The sequence below is a fragment of the Rhincodon typus genome, chromosome 22 (assembly GCF_021869965.1).
Source record: "Rhincodon typus isolate 14 chromosome 22, sRhiTyp1.1, whole genome shotgun sequence".
In the NCBI taxonomy this organism is placed as follows: domain Eukaryota; kingdom Metazoa; phylum Chordata; class Chondrichthyes; order Orectolobiformes; family Rhincodontidae; genus Rhincodon; species Rhincodon typus.
The window spans coordinates 10,486,889-10,510,104 of NC_063353.1; the positions used below are offsets into that span (position 1 = coordinate 10,486,889).

General features: G+C 38.8%; 1 protein-coding gene across 11 annotated transcripts in view; it reads left to right on the forward strand.

Annotated features, from left to right (window-relative positions):
* Window positions 1–21,534, forward strand: part of lmo3 (LIM domain only 3) — a 201,475-nt gene extending 179,941 nt beyond the window's left edge. For all 11 annotated transcript variants that reach the window (XM_048610245.1, XM_048610237.1, XM_048610243.1 and 8 more), the window contains 2 exons: window positions 11,595–11,720; window positions 20,551–21,534. In XM_048610245.1, the coding sequence (XP_048466202.1) occupies window positions 11,595–11,720; window positions 20,551–20,656 (232 nt within the window). In that variant the 3' untranslated portion in view covers window positions 20,657–21,534. The remainder of the gene's footprint in view (window positions 1–11,594; window positions 11,721–20,550) is intronic.
* Window positions 21,535–23,216: the final 1,682 nt, after the last annotated feature.

The window sequence follows — 23,216 nt, forward strand, 5'->3', positions numbered from 1 at the left end:
CACTCAACCATACTTGCACAAATGATGCATGCTCCCTTTGTAGTCATGTCTTGAAGGTAAGATTCTAACTCCTGATGAGTCCCCAGGGTGCAGACTGAGAGGTTCCATAATGCCTCACAACTTCCTTGCATATGTATCCAACATTTCCGAGCAAATAGTTACATACACCACAAATTGCAGAGAATGAATTTGCAGATTTGGCATTCTGTGCACAAGGGCAAGGGAGTACATGACATCAGACAAATAACTATGGTCAGTAATTGTGCATTGCAGAAAATGCAGCTGTATAGTACAACTAGCCGGCTATGTCATGCTACTCTGGTGTTCAAGTGCAAAATGACATGAAAGAGCTGCCTTAATAGCCTATCCACCTGCAATCTGTTTAATAAATGTGTAGGCAGCACGTTAACTGATATAACAGGAAATCTCCGTCTTAGCCTGCGGGAAGTGATGGAGATAGAAATTGAGAACTGTGGTGGCCTTGACTGCCACAAGCAGTTGCATGTGTTAGTTATGTCTGTGAAGTAAATGATTTGTACTGCATCTGGCTCTGTACAACTGCACAACCTGTGGGGTCTGTTCCCCTTGGTCATTGCCCAGTAGATGAATTGGAGCCTACTGATTAGGTTTGGGCTATAATGGTAGTTCTGGCTGTGATGACTGCTCATTTATCTGACATCTTGCCATTCATCTGCATTTGGAAATGTTTTAAAACCACTTTGCATCATTAAGTTTAGCAACAAGCAGGCAGTATGGGACTCCTATACTTGGGTAGCTTGCTATAACTTTGTTTCACCAGTATTTGTTGCCACTTTAAGCAGCTCTCTGTTTGAAGTGTTGGTCTACTACATACTTTTTTTTATTTCTTTAGGTATTCTAAATCCTTCTATCAAATTTTATGTATATAGTTTATTAAAAGCATGCCCCTCAACAGAAACAACTATAGCGAGGCAGTGGTAACTTTTTCTCTAAATGACAAGATTAATCCTTTGTGCTCTCCTCGTTCCCACACACATGGAGCTTACTGCTGAATATGTGAGCAAGCAGACCAGGAATGTTCTACTGATTTGTGCATTTAAATAGACTTTTTATTTTAATGAGATTCTTGGCACTGCTAAATAAATGGTAGTTTTGCAGCCTGACTGGTACAGCCAATGCTGGCAGTGCCACTTTTGGCAACTCCACTTCCTTGTCCAGTGACTTTTAAAACCACTGATCGGAAGATGCCAATCTCAGGTTTGATTCTCCTCCGGACCTAGCACACGTTCTGTCTGACCACGTTCAATTTCGAGGTACTCATTAACTCACTATTGTTCAATTGGATTTGACTCTTTCACAGCGTATGGGTTGAATGAATATCACTGTGCCATACCATATGGAACCTGTTATGCTCGGGGTTTTGTCAGCGGTGATGACTACTTTAGTTGGCAATCGGTTCACTCCATATGTAAATGTGTACAGTGCTTAAGCATTTTTCCAATAATGCTGGGAAACCTCCCTGGTTATTTGAATTGTCATCAAACAGCAAATAGGACCTCCATTCAACATCATCTTGTCTATGAGGCAGTATCATTAACAATGCAGTATTCTCTATGATGGAGAATATTCAAGTGCTGGAGTGGGGCTTGAATCCATGATCAATGGTCCTGAGGCCAGAGTTGCACTCAGTCAAAATCATTGGCTGTTTGTAATTTTTTTTTTAAAGTTTTAATTTATTGTACATGGATAAATGTTGAGTCTGTATGTAGGATACAGACCAGGTTGGTCCCCATTCTTTGCTGAGTCTGAAAGTCTCTGTGTGTAACTGAGAAGGGGGAAATTGGCTCTAGCTCCTGACCATTGACTAGAAAGCAGTAGTAGAGGTGTGCATGTGAACATTAGGTTTGATTTTAGTCTTGTTGTGCAGACTCATGCATGGATAACTGCTTCTTGGGCAACATTCACCCATGCAACCATTATGACAGCAGTAAATTCGGAGAGAAGGATAGAAAGAAAATTGAATATCAGGCAGGTTCAAAAATCTTCAATTTGTTTCCAAAGGATGTCTTGCTGCAATTACAAATGGCCTACACCTGGAATATTCTGTGCAGTTTGGGTTTTCTTATTTGAGGAATGAAGCAAAAGTTTACGAGACCGATTCCTGGGATGATAGGACTTGACACAAGGAGAAACCAAATCAATTTGGATTATTTTGTTAGAGTTAAAAGGAATGAGGGACGGTCTCATAGAAACATACACAATTCTTCTAGGAGTAGACAGGGTAAATGCAGGAATGATTTTTCCCAATAGCAGGGAGTCCAGAACCAGGGATCACATTCTAAGGACACTGGGCAAACCATTTAGGACTACAATGAGAAATTTATTCACCCAGAGGGTGATGAGCCTATGGAATTTGCTATCACAGAAAATAATTGAGGCTAAAACATTGAATGATTTTGAGGAGCTGCATATAGCACTTGGGCTAAAGGGCCAAAGGATATCAGGGAAAATCAGGAGCTGGCTATTTGAGTTGGATCATCAGCCATGATCATTTTGAATGGTGGAGCAGACTGGAAGGGCATAATGACCAACTCCTGTTCCTAATTTTTATGTTTCTATGATTTTGTAGATAGATGGAAAATACGCTAATCTTTTGGTGAAAAATGTTTGTTTTTGTTTTTCCAATTAGTAGTCATGGAACTTCTGGTTAAAAAGGACTGTTACTAAATGATTTCACTGAAGGTAACAAGAAAAACTCATTACACCTACAACAATCCTGAAACACTTCTCAGAACTAATGAGCCTCTTAACAAATGTAAATATCAAAGTTCTTCCAGTCATCCATTGCAATTGAAATTCAGAGAAGCCGATTGCTGTTTCAAACTGCGGAAGGATTGTCTAAGGAGACAACCCACTGAATCTGTGCCTTTAAAAGAGCAGTATATACAAGTAGCTTATTTTCAACTGGCATGTTGAAAAGTGTTGAGGAATGAAGCGTTAATGCTTTTCGCATTTCAGATACCCTGGTGTTAATTGGACTATCCTAGATCATATAAAGAACAGCCAGGTGCTGAATAGAGCTCCACAAGCAGCAGTCTTGAGAGTTTAGCCTCCTAACTGGACATTTCTGTGCTATTACCCAAGGCCCATTAGAAACCGCATTGACACCACACACATTTCCACTCAGATGCTTCAGCTGCAGACATTCATCCTTCAGTTGGTTGAGGCTGAAATTGAATGTGAAACTGCAAGATCTGTCCCTAACCCACAATATCATGCATTACTTAAATAGTTAACTACAATGATCAGACAGGATGGATTCTATATTAATGCAGTCCAATCAAAAATTTATCACTAACATAAATTCTGAGCTTTTATCTTCATTTTGTAATTAATGGACTCCTGCAAAAACTCACCATTGTTTATCCTTCAAAAAAAAAAGTGTGCAAGTAGAATCTAGTCTGGACGATAGGAGTTCACAGTGCAAAGAAGGCAAATGCATGAATCGAAAAGTTTAAGCGTGAATCAAAAAATTAGATTTATCTGCACATATGTTAAATTAATTCACAAATTTACCCACCTTTAACTGAGTTGCATTTCCTCTTTTACTGCAGTGCTCGCACCTCAGCTATGTATCAAGAAATCACAATTCTGTCTGTATCCATAATATTCTATTTTAAAATGAATGGTTAAGGGGTGGTGAACAGACCAGATTGGCTGAAGGCCAACGTCTGCTCCTATCTCTTCTGAGAGCGCAATCTTAAATTTGAGTGATGCAAATCTAGCACACAAACTGGGAATAGTAATAATGCTTTATAGAAATCATTTATACCTTTCATACGGTCATTCTTGTGCCGGAAAGTGTAACATACCAGATAGACAATCAAAGGAATAAAGCAAAGGATCCCATGATTGTTAACATATCCAGTGGAAAGTAATGTTTCCCATATTCAGAATTCATTGTTAGTTCTGGCCAGTTGCCTCCTCACAGACCTATTCCTCCACCTGTAATGCATATTCTTTCCTGTGGTCTGCAGCCATCTTCTGTCTGTACTTTGCAGTGTATCGTTAAATTTTGTGAACCTTTACTGGAATATTCTTCAAGTCCATCTCTGGACATCTCCATGCATCTAAAACTCATGGTTGAGTAAGGCAATGTTGGGGTGGGTGTCACTGGAATATTTTCACCATATTCCTGAAGACTGACTCGTCCTCCTTTCTTCTTATAATAACCGGTGGTCTATTGACTGCTGAAGAGCAAACACTATATGTGCCTTTCCTTCTGCATGCCTAGGAACTGTCATTGCATTGTTGCGCACTTTTATGCTGTGAATGACGGCCATCCCTGTTTAGGTATAACTAGAGAAAAGCATTGCAGGCAGAGGAATAGGTCTGTGAGAAGCCAATTGCCCAGAACTAATGACGAGCTCTGAATATGGAAAACATTCCATTGCATCGGATAGATTTGCAATTGGCTTTGTGAAGCCTCATAGCTTGAAAACATTATTTTGGAAGACCTTTGCTACTTTATATGATCATAGGTGGGTGTGTGGTGATGCAGAGAAGTGCTGATCCTTTCGTGGTCCTGGCAGGTTCCTTTTAAGATGCTTCAATGACCTTCACTGTCACTTGATAGTGAAGATTGACTATTCCTGCATAATCTCTTGCACCAGACAGTCCACTCTCCAGTGCAAACACCTTGGCAGAGTCTGACCTCTTGTATCCTATCTTGGAATAATAATACCTTGTCACAATCTGATCTATAGCTAAATACCCTTTGGCAGCCTTCCCTATCGGTATAATTGAGCATTGCTAATTTAATAAGCCCTTTTTAACATGCAAGAATTGACTTTCCCTTAACAATATATTGCGCCGGATTTCTTGTTTTGTGAAAATTTGATGATTGGCCACTTTAATTCTGTGAAGTGCAGGATCAGTAATTCATTGAAAATAGATCAGGTGTGTTGCTACTCAAATGTTTTGTCGGGAGAAATTGCAGAATAAATCTGGAAAGCTAATGGTCGGTCGGATTCAACGTTGGATTTCTGCATCATCTTATTTGACTACATTCAGTGCATCACTTGAAGTGTGGTACAAACCTGTTCCCAAGTGTGGCCTGACTAATTGGCATAATACAGAACAAAAGAAGAAAAGATCTAGCGAACGAAGCCAGAGTCAATATAAAAAGACTTTCCAGGTATCATCACTGTTCAAGAGGAACGAAAGTCAAAGAATCACATTTTTGCAAGTTTCCTTGATGGAAAAGTTTGTACTAGCTATCTGGAAATGAACACGTGCCTCCTTGGGACAGAAATAAGGGAGCAAATGATGCACAAGTCAGCTCTAGTTCAGTTAATTACTACTTTGTGTCAAAAGTACAGGATGAATCACAAGAAATTTCAGCTGCAATCAGAGAATGAAAAAGGCCAAACTTGCGTTCCCAGGCAGAGTTTTGCTTTCCTTGCTCACAAAAGTAGGTCAAAGTCCTGTAGTTATTTGGTTATGTCCCTTTTAAACATAGCCCCAGTATTAGAAAGGGTGGGGGGGTGGTTATTTAGCTCAGTTGGCTGGATAGCTGGTTTATATGTAAAGTGAAGCCAACAGCTTGGGTTCAATTCCCACACCAGCTGCAGACACCATGAAGGATTCTCCTCTTCAACCTCTCCCCTTGCCTGAGGCATGACAACCCTCAGGTTAAACCACCACCAGTCATCTCTGTCTAATGAAAGAGCAGCCCTATGGCTGAATAGACAATGGTATCTTTACCTTTACATAATTGGAAAATGCCCCCACCCAGAGGTGTAATGGTAGTGTTTTTGTGATGACAGCATCTGGTCTTTTTGAAGACTCTCACACCAATCTATTCCAAAGTGAAGACTACATTCTAAAACTGGCAGTTATCAAGCTATAATTGAATCAAAAATTTCCTATGATTTAGATCAAGTGCAAATGTTTCTGAGATTTGGGACTCGTTAACTATTGGAACTGTATACTTACTATTAAGCTTCTGATTGACATCTAATGACAACTGCAAAGATTACAGGAAATGAACAACCCTCTTGACATGTCATTGCAATAATTTAGATTAAACTTTCGGCTTTCCCAAAGTTGCAGCTTTTCTGCTGAAAAAGCCTCAGCCTCAGACCTGAAAGGTTGTGGGATTTGTGCTTAGTTAGTTGGCTGTAGCTATGCTGATTGCAGGGGGGCATTTCAACCAACCTCTACTTCTTTGGGCTGAGCTTGCAGTAGGTGTTAGTAACCAAATGAGCCCTGCTGAAAATGCATGACTGATCTTTGGGTAGGGACAGAGTTGTCTTGGCCATGGTATCTTTTGGTTAGAGGGTTAGAGGTCACCAGTGACAAGTGCATTTGTGAAGAATGATCACTTGACGGGGAGGCAATGACTTGGTGGTATTTATCGCTGGACTGTTAATCCAGAGACCTAGACAATGTTGTGGGGAAACTGGTTCAAATCCAGCCATGGCAGATGGTGGAATTTGAATTCAATAAAGAAAAAAAAATCTGCAATTGAGAGTCTAATAATGAACATGAATCCATTGTCGGTTGTCAGGAAAAACCCATCTGGTTCACTAATGCCCTTCAGGCAAGGAAACTGCCATCCTTACCTCATCTGGCCTACATGTGACTCCAGATCCACAACAATTTGGTTGACTCTTAAATGCCGTCTGGGCAATTAAGGATGTGCAATAAATGCTGCCTGGTCAGTGATACCCTCATCCTGTGAATGAAAATAGAAAAAAAATACTGAATGCAGTATACCCATGTAAGGAACTTGACAAGAAAACAGTGGTGATGTTTTCACGTCAAATTGGTGTCATTTGTGATTGAGTTTGAGCAAAAGGTGGAATTTACGTTGTGAAAAGGCCTCGTGTCACTTAGGAATTCGGTTGGGGAGATTTTGTTTTAGTATCCATTTAGACAGAAAGTTGACTGCTTTTCAGTTTGCTACCTGGCTTTATTATTCAAAACAGTTTATGTTAAATGCACAAAGTACCATGGCTGAAAACTTATACGCTAGTTCACTTTAGGACCTAATTAGTAGAGCCAGCATTACTGTCCAATTCGTGAAGTTATGAAATTTCTATCTTGTTCAGGCTAAGGTAGCTTAATTTTTTTTTTATAACTCTGCTTTATAGCAAATAATCAAACTGCTGATGGTATTTGCAGAATCGAGCCTGCTTTTCTGTCCCCCCACAACATGCTGGCAGTTAGGCTACATGATCAAAATGCAAACAGCTAATTTCAGTGACTAATTATATTCTGTAGTATATGCACCATATGTTTCTCAAGACTGGAGGTGCTGTTGTGGTCCATTTCATATTGCAGTGCTCCCCAGTGTAATGATGCCTGTTCTATGATCACTACTAGTACGATCGTGAGACAGCTGGAACATTGCCACAGCCATTCAATCCAGACCCTCCAATCTCTTTTGCTGTGGAAAATGTGCATGGAGACCTCCGTAAAGATTTTTTTCATGTGTATTTGTTCCAGATTCACTAGCGTGCCATGCAGCACAGAGATGCTATAAAATGTCATTCAATATTCTGCAACACCCTTCTTGGCAGAACAAGATCTAATTAGGATAACTTTACAAGACTCTCTCTCGAATATGAAATACTGCTCGCTTGTAGCATAGTTTGGACAGTCCTGCATAACAATGAACTGTCCCTTTAGCACTAGTGGACTGTCCCATAAACAATATCCTGTAACACTATGGGATGTCCCTGCAGGCTTTGACCATGTCCAGCCCTTAACAGAAGGCACTTCTGAGTGAGAATTAATAGAGATATGAGTGGAGCCTTGAGGTGTGTTGTCCTACAGTGTCATCAAAGGAAAATGATGCATGGAGTGACAAATGTTTGTTTGCAGATTTTTCAATGGTAGAGTGAAAATATTCCAAGAATTGAGGTATTTTTGTGTAGTTTCAGTCAGACCATTTTCAGTTGGTCATTTATCTAGCTGATTTAGAATGTCCATCTGTTTAAGTTAACCATAATTCCTAGGTCCCATCACATTACAAATTCTTGGCTTGTACTGTTCTGATTTTGTTTAATTCTGGCACAGTTGTTTCATTATGTGGTAATGAAACTCAAAAACATGCAATATGATCCCCTATCTGAAAACTCTTCACTCTTAAGGTTTACGTTTTGACCTGTGATCCATGTAAACTCAAATATGATTTGCCTTCAAACAATCTGGACTAGTCTTAAGGTACAGTGGAAATTATCTCCCTGTCTTACTCAGATTTTGGGTGTACAATAGACAGTCCCAGGGTTAATGGTGTACCTGTATCTCCAAAGCTAAACTAGCTTTTTGAACATTTTTTAAAAATTTTGCAGAATCTAAGGATACATCTTCCATCCATGCTCATCAGTAAGAGCACTATCTACAAGAGCACTTGCTGAGAAATGGCACATGCTACCATAGTTTTGTCCTTTTTTTTATCAGCCAAAACTAATGGGCTGTCTATATGCAGTTCCTTGATGCTTGAAACAAAGAGCAATTCGGTTGATGAGGAATAAGCTGGCAGGGCTTGGTAAAGAACAAGATGCAAGCAGTGTTTAACATTGACTTGGAGAACGCAAAGCTTTATTGGATTGGTAGACCAGGTATCAGTGGTGGAGCTGGGTGTTGACTATATAAGAGAGGGAGGCCGAGTGGTATTATTGCTGGCCTGTTAATCCAGAGAGCCAGAGTTCGAATCCCACCATGGCAGATGCTGGTATTTGAATTCAATAAATATCTGGAATTAATGATGACTGTGAATCCAATGTCGATTGTTGGAAAAACCCAGCTGGTTCACTGATGTCCTTTAGGAAAGGAAACTGCCATCCTTACCTGGTCTGGCCTACGTGTGACTTCAGACCCACAGCAATGTGGTTGACTCTTAACTGCCCTCTGGGCAATTAGGGATGGACAATAAATGCTGCCTAGCCAGTGATGCCCTCAGCCCATGAATGAATAAAAACTTTAAGTAGAATGTGACCAAGGTAACGTCAGACCTGCATGTGCTAAATTGTAGAAAGTTCTGGTTTATTGACTAATGTAGCTGAATATTAATCTTGCATTGCTTGTGATATTGTGGAACAACTTGGAACTAGGTTTGAAAGGAACACTGAGCATCCTGGTCGGTCAAACCACATATTGGGGTGGGCTTGCAAATTAGATGAGCTTAATTAGCTACGACAAGGCACATAAATGTCTGATACTCATCGTGAGTGTCTTGGAATCTGTCCTTCTTTTGAGAGGATGAACATTTAGATGCCTGTTTTTGCTATAAATGGCAAAATTGCTGAAATTTTGTCCCCTTAAAGCTTCAGCTTAAATTTGTCTGCTGCCCACTTCTCTTCTGGGTGCCTTTACTTGTCCATCCGGATCTATCTTCCTGCCTGACATATTGAAGCGCTTACACGTGTGCTTTTCAAGATCTATAATGCACTTTGCAGAGATTTTCTCACGGCTACCACTGGAATGCAGCCTCTTCTACAGCCTGACTTAAGTCTGTACCTTTTTAAAGAGTAGACCTGTTCCATCTGGTAGCAGTAAGTTGGAATAGCCATATTTTCCTGCACTTCCTCATTGCAAAAATTGGAATAAATAATATTTAACATGAAACGGGAGCAGTTGGGATAAAGAGTGGCTCAGTTTGAGAAGCATCTGGTAAATGTAAGGAAATATCAGACAACAGTGTCCTTTTTGTAAGGAGATGGAGCATCTCTCTGTACTGCTTTCTAATTTGACTTTTACAAATAACCTAATCTTTACTTTATACTCGTTGATTTATACGTTAAACCCTTTGCTGCAGTCTGTGGTTCTCTTGATAAAACTGTCGTTATGGCACTTTGGTAAGTTAGTGAGTGAATTTTACTGCATTGCTTCTGGTTGGACGTGACCCATGAGTGCTTGATGCTGACACTGGATTGTAGTGAATCTGTTTCACTTCTCTGTAGTATTGCCAAGAGAGAAGGAATTCCCTAGTGGCAGATCAGCAATTTGATTTGATATGGCCAACATTGGTGTTTTTAAATCCAGATAAACTGGCACTCCCAAGACACCCCTGTAGAGGTGTGAATCTTTTTAAGTACTGTAAATGAGAATTCTAGCATGCATTGCTGACATATTAAAAAGCAGATTAGGTCAACTTCGCTCATGTAATCACGTTGGGTAGGGGCGAGGTACCTAAAATGTAGCAAGCACTATCAAACTCCAAATTTCTTTACTGTTTATGTTTTCACTAATGGTAGCTACAAACTACTGTGGGTGCTGGAAAACTGAACCAAAGGAGTTGGAAAACCTCATTGATTCAGCCAGCATCTGGATGAAAAGGGAATTGATATTTCAGTTCAATTGAACTGTCTATCAGAACCATTTTTGAAACTAATGATTCACATTATTTCTTGCTTTGGAGATCAATACCTGCTTATGCTGCCCCTTCCCAAAGACTTGGAACAGTTTGCCCTCTGAAACCAGAATTAATGTGTTGCTATGAAATATTTCCCATACAGTCATGCAGCTCTGTTTACTTGTGTTGGTTCTATGAACGGTTTATCCAATTAATCCTGTTCGTCTGCTTTTCCATAGCAGCCCTGGGAATTTGAAGTATTTAACCAATGTCATTATTGTTAAAAAGGGTGCTTGCAGCAAGTTCAAAGAGTACATTCTAAATTCTCATGAAATATATGTAAATGTAACAGGATATTTTTCTTTCTAAAAAATTCTCCCCATCATCACTTTGGTTCTTTTGCCAATTAGTTTAAACCTGTTACCTTTGCTTTCTGGCTGGGGGCCAGTCAGCTCAGTTGCCTGGACAGCTAGTCTGTAATGCAGAGTGACGCCAAAAGCGTGGGTTGAATTCCTAAATGTTGTTTTCTCTCTCTGGGCTATAACTCCCTATCATTTACTCCCCAGTCGTTCTCCTAGGCTGACCATTATTCATTGCTTTCTGTCCAACTGTTCTTCTCTCTCTTTTGGGTTGTATCTCCACCTAATATTTACTCTTTACCCGCTCCCATCACCCTACCTTCTGCATAAAAAAAACTTTTCCCTAGCTACCATCAGTTCTGAAGAAGGGTCACTGGACTCGAAACATTAATTCTGATTTCTCTCCACAGATGCTGCCAGACCTGCTGAGATTTTCCAACAATTTCTGTTTTTGTTTCAATCCCTGCTGAGGTTACCATGAAGGACTCTTCTTCTCAATAACCTCCCTTCACCTGAGGTGTGATCACCCTCCGGTTACACCTGCACCAGTCATCTATCTCTAATGAGACAGCATTAGCCTGGCACTTGGAACAGTTTCAGCTCGTGCACTCTCTCAAAACCATTACTTTACTGTGCCTCGATTAAATCTCCCCTTAGCCTTCAATCTCAAGTGTCATCTGAGCTGAACAGAAGGTGTGAATTGGAAGCTTAAGGAGTTGTGGTCCATCGGGCTTATGGCTGACTGAGAGATGAGCCCAGGTCACAAAGGCTGTCTATCAGGTTGGGGGTGGTTGCAATAGACTTAATGCCAGTTTGAACAGGAGGAAGATGGTACGCTCTTAGAGTGTATATGAGTGTGATACTGATTTTTGCTTTATCTTCTGCACTTACAGGTTGTTCGGTGTGACAGGAAATTGTGCAGCATGCAGCAAGCTGATTCCTGCCTTTGAGATGGTAATGAGAGCCAAGGACAATGTTTATCACCTGGACTGTTTTGCTTGTCAGCTCTGTAATCAGAGGTACAGTTTTTGATCAAAAGTCCTTTATCGTCAATGGTACACATGGAAACCCAATTAGTTAAAAGAATGTAACATCTGTTACTCGCTGTAAATTCATATCATTTTTCTGAAACCCATCTGCTTTATATTAGGTTTTTGACGATAGAAAATGTCATCCATTAATCACCTCAAGTGTGCCAAGACTATATAATACTCCCCCCACCCAAATAAAGCGATGAGTATATTCGAGCAACTTAATATGCTAGAGTTAACAGAATAAAGTATTAATTGAAAAATTCAGTCGGGTACTGATGCATATGGCAGTTGGATTCTGAATAACAAATAGCGTTCATGGGGTTAAACAAATTAATAGTAAAGCATGTTTAAATAGTGATGGAAGTACTAGTACTTGCCAAGAAGCTAGCTCTGCACATTAATAGGAAAATTCATTAACGTTTCTACAGCCTTTGGGGGACTTCCTGCCAACTGAAAGCCCCTGAGGGTAATAATTGTGTTGAAGTCTATAAATATGTAGGATCTAATATAAATGATACATTGAAGAATATTTGTTCATTAGTTTGTGGCTGAGGTGTACGTATATTAAATTTAATTAATATTTTAGAAAATGAATCAAAAATATCTCTCGTTTTGATCAGGAAATTACTGCTTTTTTGGCAAAATTGAAATATTTGACTTTTTTAATTTTTTTTTTAAATGGCAGAAGAATAACAGCAGAGATTATACCAGAGCCCTTTTTTTTTCCTTGCATTACTTGCAACAGGAGTATTATTGTATAATGTTTAACAATATTGAGGGAGAATTATTACTCAAGATTGGAGTGTTTGACTCATAAGTTTTAAAATAATAGCTGGCCTGATGGCAAAGCAACCTGGGTAGAATAACTACCTTAGCAAAAGGTAATGGAGTTATAGTATGTGGTCACACACAGCATAAGGACAGGAGGAGAAGGTGTACCCAGTGTATAAGAATAGGAGGTGAAGGTCCCTTTGGAATGCTGAGGCCACCGAGATGCACAACTGATGCTACAAATTAACCTAGCCAATTATCTATCATAATAGCTCAGTGACAAGCAGTACATGATGAGACTCCAATTCAGTAAATGAGTTTGTGACTGAGTTTCCCCACGTGGTTCACAAAGATCTCTCCAAGGACAGGCAACTATATTCACCAAGTCACTGAAAAGCTGCCACTCCATTCAACCTTTTTTTTTTCACAACAAAATCCAAACACCCATAGGTCCTTCGCCGGAATTTGCTCATTTTCCATCTAACACCAATTTGAAGCCTTGCTTTACCATTTGCACATATATACTGGAGCAGTTTCTAGCTATACACAATGGCATTGCATTGTTTAATGCTTTTCTTAAGACCAAATGAGGAGGGGGTGAATCTGCTCCCCTTTCTTTACCCACCACCTCCCCCCCCACTCAATTAGCCACAACAAAGATTCTGAATTCTTTTAGCACACAGCTATGTTGTACTTCAAATAAAATATTGTAGAGTCAATATTAAGGAGCCAATTACAAGTTTTTCTGATTTGAAATAAAGGAATTTTAATTACTTAATGACCCCAAAAATTAGTAAAATGTGACATCAAAATGCACAAAAACATAGGAATGAAGTTTAGAAAGCCGCACATATCTGCTGTAATAGGAGGACGAAGAATATGCGTTTTGAAAATGTGTTTGGAGTCCTTGAGTTTGTATAATTGAACTTGAAAATATTGCTGTTCCACTAATGTCTCATATCGTCAGCAGTTGTGAATTTTTGAGAATCCTTGTGTACTTAGTGTGGTAATTGTTCTGATTTTGTTTTATTGTCAGTACTAGTTTTCAAGATATGGAAACGGGGAGAGAAAGAGAGTCTTGCTGTCAAATCTATTTTCTTTCAAGATCTGTTGCTGTACTATACAGCTACAGAAATATGGTTCATTTGTGTATTCCTGAATCTGGCTCCATTGCTTTTGAAGCTGGATCGTTGCATGGACCTTTCATGTCCAATATATTCAATTTTCCTTATTAGTGCAAGTTAAAGGAGTGTGAGTTTCTTGACTCGGTTGACTGATTTCCATATCTTTAGGTATAATAGTAATTTCAGACCAGATGATTTTGTTCATTTGTGTTGCGTTCCTGAACTTGCTTCAACCTATGGCCAGTTAATTACTGCAGCCGTTCTAGGCCCTAGTTTTATAAATTATTAAAGAGAACCTAGTCCATGAAGGCTTTTGGTATTAAAATCAGATGATGAAAGTTGAAAATTTAATAATCCATATTATGACCCTATTGTGGCATTATTGCTTTCTGAGGTGGATGCATGAAGCTTTCATTCAGGGGAAATTAAACGTAGCTGTTTGAACAAGGAGGAATGATGAATGTCGAGCCTCATGGGTATGAGCGCAAACATTACTGCAGCTGCAATACAATCCCCTGATAGGTTGGTCCTAAAAAGGACTACAGCCAACATGGATTCCAGAGCCAGAATGTTAGGAGGGCTCAAAGGCTTGTATTGTGAGGAAATAACATAACTGAATTTAGACACGGAAAGGATTTGATAGAGTAGATCTTTTTCTGTTGATGGCTTTAGGACAAGAGAAATTAACTTTGTAGAAAAGCAGATCATGGGAGAGAAGTTAGTATACACTACTTAACGCACAGGATGGTAGAGCCCTCTATCAAAACATGATAATAACAGCTCCATTAATAATTGTACTTTTGATGTTGAAAAATATTTATGAACCAAACCAAATTTGATTTAATGGTGGAACAGGCTTAAGGAACCGAATGGCCTACCCCGATTCCTGTAATCCAGAACACAGACATAATGTAGTATATAAAGAAATTTGTACCATACAAATATGTGAATTTAGAGCCATTCATTCCCTCAAGCCTACTCTGCCATTTGATGGTGAATGTGTTGTATTCCTGATTCCCATTATCCCCTATAACCTTTTATTCTTCTGTCTGACAAGAATCTGCCCAGCACCCTGTTCCAATACAGAGAGCTCCAAACCCCACAGCCTTCTGAGAGAGCTCCTTATCTCTGTCCCAACTAGGTAACCCTTAATTTTTTTAAAAAGTGTTGCCCCCTCGTTCTGGATTCATCCACAGAAGACATTTCGTGTCCACTTTATCGAAAAACATTGAGGACCTTTTTATGCACTTCCATGAAGTCACCAGACCCTTGATTTCCATCTTTCCTCCCCTCATAAATCCTCTGCTTGACCTTGCACATCGCTATAAGTTAATGGCAAGGTTTCTGTTGAAGTGTGTAGCATTTAGTGCTTTTCTAGCTCCTGACTGTTGGAGTCTTCTTACTCGGTGAAGAAAGCAGATGGGATGTTGAACAAAATAAATATGTTTGGCCTTTTGGGTATTGCACTATCAACAATAAAACTATTGAGCACTTGAGCACTCAGTGCAAACGTGGTATTGTAAGATAAGCACCAGTTGACTTGTGAGCACCACCACCGCCCCCCCCCACCACCACACTCTGACCTTGATCACCACCTTCTATGTTGAATGTGATATGAATGAAGCCCAGTTATTCCTTGAAGGCCTCACCACTGCTAATGCTTCTGTGAAAATTCTACGTTTTAAAGATGAGAACAACGCAAGTTAGTTTGATTTGGAGGCAAAGCAGAGGCAGGGGTGAAGACTTATTTTGTTTTCCACATCTAAGTACAATAAATAGCTGAAATTCATCAGACCATTGACTGGGATCTGCTTGGCGCCGATCCTGGAGCATTCCCAAAAGTCATCCTAATATCTTTGGTACGTTTCCAATGGTGTTTCCATCTGTGCTGGGAATCCTATCAGATGGAGGGTTGGGGATGGGTAGTGGCAGTGACAGAATTAAAGAATCTGTAGACTTTCTGAAGGACAGGAGTTGGTGGCAGTTTCTCCAATCAACATTATTTTTTGTTTGAACATGGAAACCAACAGTTGCTTGGGGATACCTTTTATAGATGGGCCCGTCATTGAATTTAAGGTGCCAAAGATCCTGGACTGACCTGAGGAATACTGCACATTTGATGCATTGAGGGATCCTCCATTGGTGAAGCAGTAATGAGGGAAATACAACACATGCTGTTATTATACTTTTTCTTTAATTACACTTTCTTATTCTAGAGCAGTCAATTCCAGCAACAGCAGATGCCGCACAGTTGGCAACCAAAATGACTGAAGGCTCTTAAGGCCTCACCTTTTCCCCTCGTTCTATAGCCTCCTCAAAAGAATTAGAATAAATCTGGAGAATATTCCCTGTTATGTGTTTTGATTTCACTACATGCCACATTCAGAGGAAATCTTCCCTCAGGGTGCCTTAGCACATTAAAATTCATTTCTCTGTGTGAGCAGGACTTTTTTTCCCAACAATGATATATAACAAACACCGCTTAACAGCATTTTCATGTTTATCTTGTGCTGTTGCTTTACACTAGTATTTGTCTTGTTTCTTTCTCGGTTTACACCCAGGAGTTTAGCTTGCTGTCATCAACCCTCTGTTCCACGTTCTCCGTCACTATTGCCAAGCACTTTGCTTCACATTATCCTACTCCTCCATTTGCTGAATAGACAAGCATTTCCTTGACATAATTGGAAGAACAGGTTTCTGGTACAGTACTTGAAACATATACACCTCTGTGTAATGCTGATTTAAGGCTCATTACTTGCAATAATACTTCCACATTTCTCGACTGTGTCAGAATTAGTTGGTTTTTGTTTGGTCAATCATACGTGTGAAATTGTATCGTGCAAAATCACTCGTCTGCTGCTTTGGTGATAGAAAATTCTAAAAGCTGAAGATTTGCTGAATGCGCTCGTGACTCTGAATCAGAAGACCATGGGTTCAAACCTCTACTTTCTTCCTCTCTATTCACTCAACCCCACTCTGGAGCCTTGACCTAGTAATTTGAACCAACAATCTATCAAGTTGCTGTGGTGCTGTAATTTGGATTAGACGGAGGCTCCATTTACCCTCTTGGGATTGTAACAGATTATGTGGAAGGTCTCTTTGTGTCCTGCCCAATACATATCCCATCAGTGAAACAAATTATCTAATCACCTACCTTAGTACCATTTTGTGGGATCTTGCTGTGCAAACATTTGTTGCCACCTTTCCTACAAAGCAAACAAAATACTTGACTATAGCCAGCATTGCAATGAAGTGGTTTGGGAAGTCCCAAAGTGTTAAGTTATTGCATAAAACACAAGTTTATTCTGTTAGAAGTTTGTCTTTTATAATTGAAATATGTACTGGCAATGGAAAGTCTTCTGTCTGTGTAATTTTATGGTGTGTGCCATCATCAAACAAGTCCATTAGCTTCCATTATTCACTCAGGCTCTAAAGGGCCAGACTCAGTCTTGCTCAATGGGAATTCCAATTAGAGACTAAGAATTGTCATTGTGTATAACTTGATTTTGTGGCTTCACTGAAGTTGCCCCTCAAGTCGCCATTCCTCAGTTGATAGATGCACCACCCATCATGCTACTGGATTATCAGGACCAGCAAGGTCCCTGGTTTGTGCCAAGTTACTTCACCCCAGTGATTCAAGTGTTAGGAATGGTCTCAGTCCCCTTGCACTGGATCCACTGTAGTCAGTGCTCCCAGCACAAATTATTAATTGTTGGAAAGTGTGTTGCAATGAGGTTAGGGTCTAGCTGTGCTCCTGAGGGCCATATTGCCATCATTCACGAGCTTGGTCCAAGCATGATATTGCTGTATGAAACTCCTCATTTAAATGAGAGACTGGATGGACAGCCCTTGTGTTATATGGATATATACAGTGAAACTCCATGAGTAACGTCATTTAGCAGAGGATTATAAGAGAGTTTCATTTTGTATATAACAAAGGACTGGATTAGTTCCAACAGAAATATTTAGTTTCTGATTTTAGAGTGAGAAACTAACCAACTTGCAGAAAAGGTTTACAAATGACTAATTGGGATTGATCACAAGGCAATAATTTAATTCTCATCTTGTTGTTAGAGAGCAGGAACTACTTGTTGGTGACCTAAACTCAGAATAAGTTTGCAACCATTCTGGCCAAATATACATTATTTTAGTTTCCTACAGAGAGTTTGAACAACACTGATAAGCGGCTTTTAATTCCAGTTGGTGTATGTGTGTATTTTGTCATTCATGCTGGCAGACAAAGGCTAAGAAGTCCCATTCTGCAATATTGTCAATAATATAATGCATTTCCTGAATTTTGCAGCATGCACTTAATAGACAGCACACAGCTCCACACCACCTTTAACTATGGATTAAATTTGCTTTAACCCACTTTGTACAATATGAAGGGAACATTTCCTTCACCAAAAATTACTAAAATTGATTCTTCCTGTAGGCTGCTGAATGACCTGGCTCTTGACTTTCTACTTCACTCTGAAAAAAATCTTTAGGATGCATAAATGCACCATTTGCCAATCTGTACTTACGCCTTTTGCAATACTCTCCTGCTTTCCTGAGTTCAAACATTATTGTCTTACTCCATATATTTTAATTTGTTTCCATAATGTCTTCCTTGAGTCTCCCTGCCCCACACTGTCCCTCTCCCGAAACCCAAGCCAACATTTATTTTTCAATCACGGTTAATTGTATTCCTCAGCTCTACTTTCTACATCTCCATCCCACATTATCTACAAATGTAACTACTTTCTATTGTATCTGGTTACTTAACATTCCTTAACACAGACTGAAAGGGACAGAGGCTCTTGTGATAGTGTGACTGCCTCTGAGCCAGTAGGCCCAGTTTTTAAATCTCAGCTGCTCCAGAACTATGTAATAACACCTCTAAACAGGTTGGTTAGAATTTTTTTTCGGTTGAAGGGGCTCCATGGTGTTACCACAATTACAGCTATAACACACATTTGCATGATTTCACAAAATATTGTGAGCTTAGGAAACTGTCTTGTTCTTTTTTTTTTAAATTTTTGTTTCAAATTCATTCACAGGATATCATTTGCTCCGAGCTTACTGACCAGACAAAATGTCTAGTACAGGTTGCGGGAAGGAGGGGCAGGTAAAGGGCTTAATTCTAACAGCATCATGATACAATCTCTGCCCCATACTCTGATCCTGGCAAATAATGATAAGCTGTCTTGATTGAAATACATGAGAGCTAGCACTGAGATATGAAGGAGAGAATTGGAAAAGATAAAAAGATCTTTGTATGGATTAAGTAAAAGTTACAGTTAAATGTCCTGATGTTGTGTAGAGGCAAGGGAGCTCCCAATAATTGATCTCCTACACTGTAAGATCTAGAGAGGGGAACAAAATGACCTCTTGCCTTTCTTTAGCCCCCCCACCATAATGTTCACAACTATTTATTTATGTTTAATTTGCATTCTAAATGTAATCCCTTCAAAAATATTTAATATATTGAATTAAATAAAGCTTCAATTTTAAAAAAATAACCATATGAAGTAGTATTTCAAACTTCCAGCTTTTGGAAAATATCATAGTTGAACAAGCTGAACCTCTTTGCACATTTACAGACTGCATTCAAAAATATTGTTTGGTTGTTGCATTTTATCAAGTTAATGAATAGTGAGATATCTTGAACCTGTTGGATTGAGGCGAGATTGAATATATAGATTATTGAACACGTGTCTGCATAAATGTTGCTTCAGTAGCATTTCATCAATATTGTGTGGATTGAACAATGTTTTCTGAATTAAATGCTTTCTGAATTAAATGTAATCATTGTAACATCAGCAAGTGATCCTTTGGAGATGGACTGAGCACATCAGAACCTAGACAATCATTCAGTACAAATGTGTGCACAAATATAGGTAGTCACCAAAATTTCAGTCAGGCATTCAGCAGAAACCTCTTTACTCATTGTGATTTGAATATGGATCTTGTGAAATACATCTATGGTAAACACACCAAAGACAAAGCAGTAGGTTATGTTGAAAGGATTTGTTGCAAGCAGATGAGAGTGGGTTTATTTGTAGCATTGACATTTGTAGCAGTACAGATCTGTTGGGCTGAATGGTCTGTTTTTGTGCTGTATATTCTGTGAAATTGAGTAATTTTATTTATTCACTGCTACAATATTTGGCCTTAAACCCTATACCAAAAATAAGTTGTGGTTGCAACAGGACCTAAACTATTATAAAATTTAAACTAAAAAGCTCCTTGTTTACAAAAGAGAAAGGTAGTTTTGATTTTAAAAAGACAATCCCTTGCTATTTGCTTCCATTTTATGTAGTCAGAAAGACTGGGCTGGAGCAAATTTAGAGACCTGTTTAGATTGAGGAGGGATTAGGTTCGTAATTTGCCTGAAATTAATATCAGTGAAATGCTACTCATTCAACACTTGAGGATCACAGAACATTGTGCTGCTTTCGATATTAAATCTAATCTGTTTAACATTATTACAAATGGGAATTCTGGCAGTACGTTTCAACATCATCAGTAAACAGCTATCTAAACAACAGAGCCTGCTATCAAGGGTCACCTGGGTTGCTTCGTAATTATGCATGGTTTTGCTGGATTTGGTAGAGTAGGCATAAGAGCTTCTGAAGGTTGAATTGATATGGTCAAAAGCACTGCAATTTGCTTAAAAGCCTCCAGTTAAGAATATTTTTGTACATACTTGAATTGTCTAGGTATTAGACACAATTTTTTTATATCAAGTTGAAGCCCACATCTAACAGATACTGACAAAAGTCTTGACTCTGAAGTCACTCTCGAGGTATAATAGAAATGTTCAGATTGTGTGCCAATAGCTTTCCTTTCCATTTAAAGAATTTCTATATCGAGTTGCCCTGTATATTCACTATCACTTTGTGTTTTTTTTTTATATTCCCTCTTTATCTCTTCAGGTTTTGCGTTGGAGATAAATTTTTCCTCAAGAACAATATGATTCTGTGCCAGACAGACTATGAGGAAGGTTTGATGAAAGAAGGCTACACATCCCAGGTTCGCTGATCCCACAGCCACATGTGTCAAATTAGTTTTAAGCACTAACTTCTGTATTGTTTACTCAACATGTAAATATGAATTGAAACAGGAACTAATAGAATAGACCTACAGTACCCTGAGCTGGTGGCCATGTTTGGAATAAAGGTGGGAAGATAAACCGTATATAGTCATTTTGTTCCTGTTCTAAATTGAATGTCTTCTAGACCTATTGTATATATTGAGCTTTGTCATGAGGGAAAACTATTCCCCTTCTTTGTTTGCTGCTTACAGTTTATAACTTTGTTTGTGTCATTTGGCATGAGATGTTCATTTTGGATGACTCTTGTACATACTATATTGTAATATTTGAAGCACAAATGTAATACAGTTTTATTGTGTTATCATTTGTGTTCATTCCTTTGTTTCTTGGTTGTTGCATTTAGTACAATCAGTGTTCAGATTTATTGTATAATTAATTATGCTTTCTGTATTCTATTAACTATTTTAACTGAGCTGTAACTTTCTATTAAAATAATCAAACCGCAGTTCTATGCACTTTAATTTGTTTGCTAATACAATGTGTTAAAAATCTGGAGACGTAGAAGTAGCCAAATATATAATCTCCTCACACTAGAGTTGACATTACAAATTACAATTAACTTTGCCAGCAACTCTGATGCAAATGCTTTGTCTACCAGATGAGAAATCGGTTTTGTTCAATAAACAATTTTACACCAAATTTTTGTGCAACATGTTGTGGAACATGAACTTGCTTTTCCCAACCCCCCAAGCTGCCAACTTTGGAACGGGAATTAGTTTCATTTTCCTGTTCTCTGTATATTATTTGAAGTGTCACCAAGGCTACACAAATCTAGATCTAAAGAGCATTCATTTCTGATAAGTTGCCGAATTAAGAAATAGTTTTGCCTCCAAAGGGTTTGAAGAAAGGAAGCTTGTTTTCGTGTATTTTTTTTTTGAGACTCTTTTGATGTACCACAGTAATGACTAGCAGCTGAGTGACTGACTGTTATCTGCAATTTGGCAGCCTTTAACAGGCACTTAAATGGCTCTGAAGCATTAGTCAACTTTATTCTGCTTTCATGATAACTGGGTTCTTGAATATAACTGCAAGAGTGTGCTTTTTAAGAAGGAACAATTCACACAAAACAAATTAACCTGTAGAAACAACTCAACATGGATGGAGGCGATTAATGTATCTTTGCAAAGAAGTCTAATTATACCAGTTTCAAAAGGAAGTAAACATCTGTGCAGCTGAACCATATTCACTAAAACATCCGGGGGGTGGTATATTTAAAAAAGACCCTTTGGTATTGGTTGTGTATTTAAATAATTAGATTTTGGTTATTTCATTTAATTTGACTCTTTCCACATTTAGTAATGGGAAGGGACCACCTAGCAACTAAAATTATGAATACTGTTGGAATTCAAATTTGTTTCATGCAACTTTAAGAACCCTGTATATTCTACAGGATAGCAACAATATGGGGTGATTGATATAATGGTATTTTCAGAGAAAATTTGTCTGAATTTTCAAAGAATACTGTTTTTGTACATCTAACAATGTAAGTGTTCCCATTTTTTCTGTGGTGAAAGCCATTTTACTTTATGTATAAAATAGCTGTTAGAATTCTGTGTTGCATTGTTTGAAAAGATCAGTTTTACAAAATGAAAACATTACTGCATCTTTTGTGTGGGACAGATCTCATTGAAGATGTGGGTAGGGGCAGGAGCTATGTGTTACCGTATTCAAATTGTAGAAATATTCATATTTACTCCTTAAGCTGCTAAATGGAACATTTCCCTGCCGTGACATGGGGGAAAATCTTAAGTGAACTATATCCATCCATTATCTTGCAAACTTCTTTTGAAATGTATTCAGTTGTTGGGGAAATGAAATGTGCTGCTGTATTTGGGGTGAACGTGTCTGCTCCTATGATGCTGCTTGGCCTGCTGTGTTCATCCAGCCCTGCACCTTGTTGTCTCGGATTCTCCAGCATCTGCAGTTCCTACTATCTCAGACCAGATGATAGGTCCGGTCAATGATGGAGAACAATTGCTCTGTGGCAGCCAACTAATGGAATGGGAGTCATATGAAATAGGAGTAGGCTATTCAGCCTTAGCACCACTATTCATTAACACCATCGCTCACCATCATCTACCTCAACACCCCTTCCAATGCTTCCTATATCCCTTGATTTGCTTGGTGTATAAAATCTTTTCTTAAATATGCTCAACAACTGGGTATCCATAGCTTTCTAAGGTAATGTTCCAAATTATGCCAACCCTCCAAAGGAAATTTCTCCTCCTGTCAGTTCTAATACGCTAGCCTCTTATTCTGATGGACCCCAGCAAGGAAACATTAACCCAACAGTTATCCTGACCAACCCCCTTTGATTAAAAGAATCAAAATTTCAATGAGATCACCTCTTATTTTTCTGAGATCCAGGGAATACAAGTCTAGTGTACACAAATATTCATTTACAGGACAAAAATCATCCAAGAATTCATCTCGTGAGCCTTCATTGCACCTCCTGTAGCAGGTATTTCCATCTTTTTGTGAGATGAT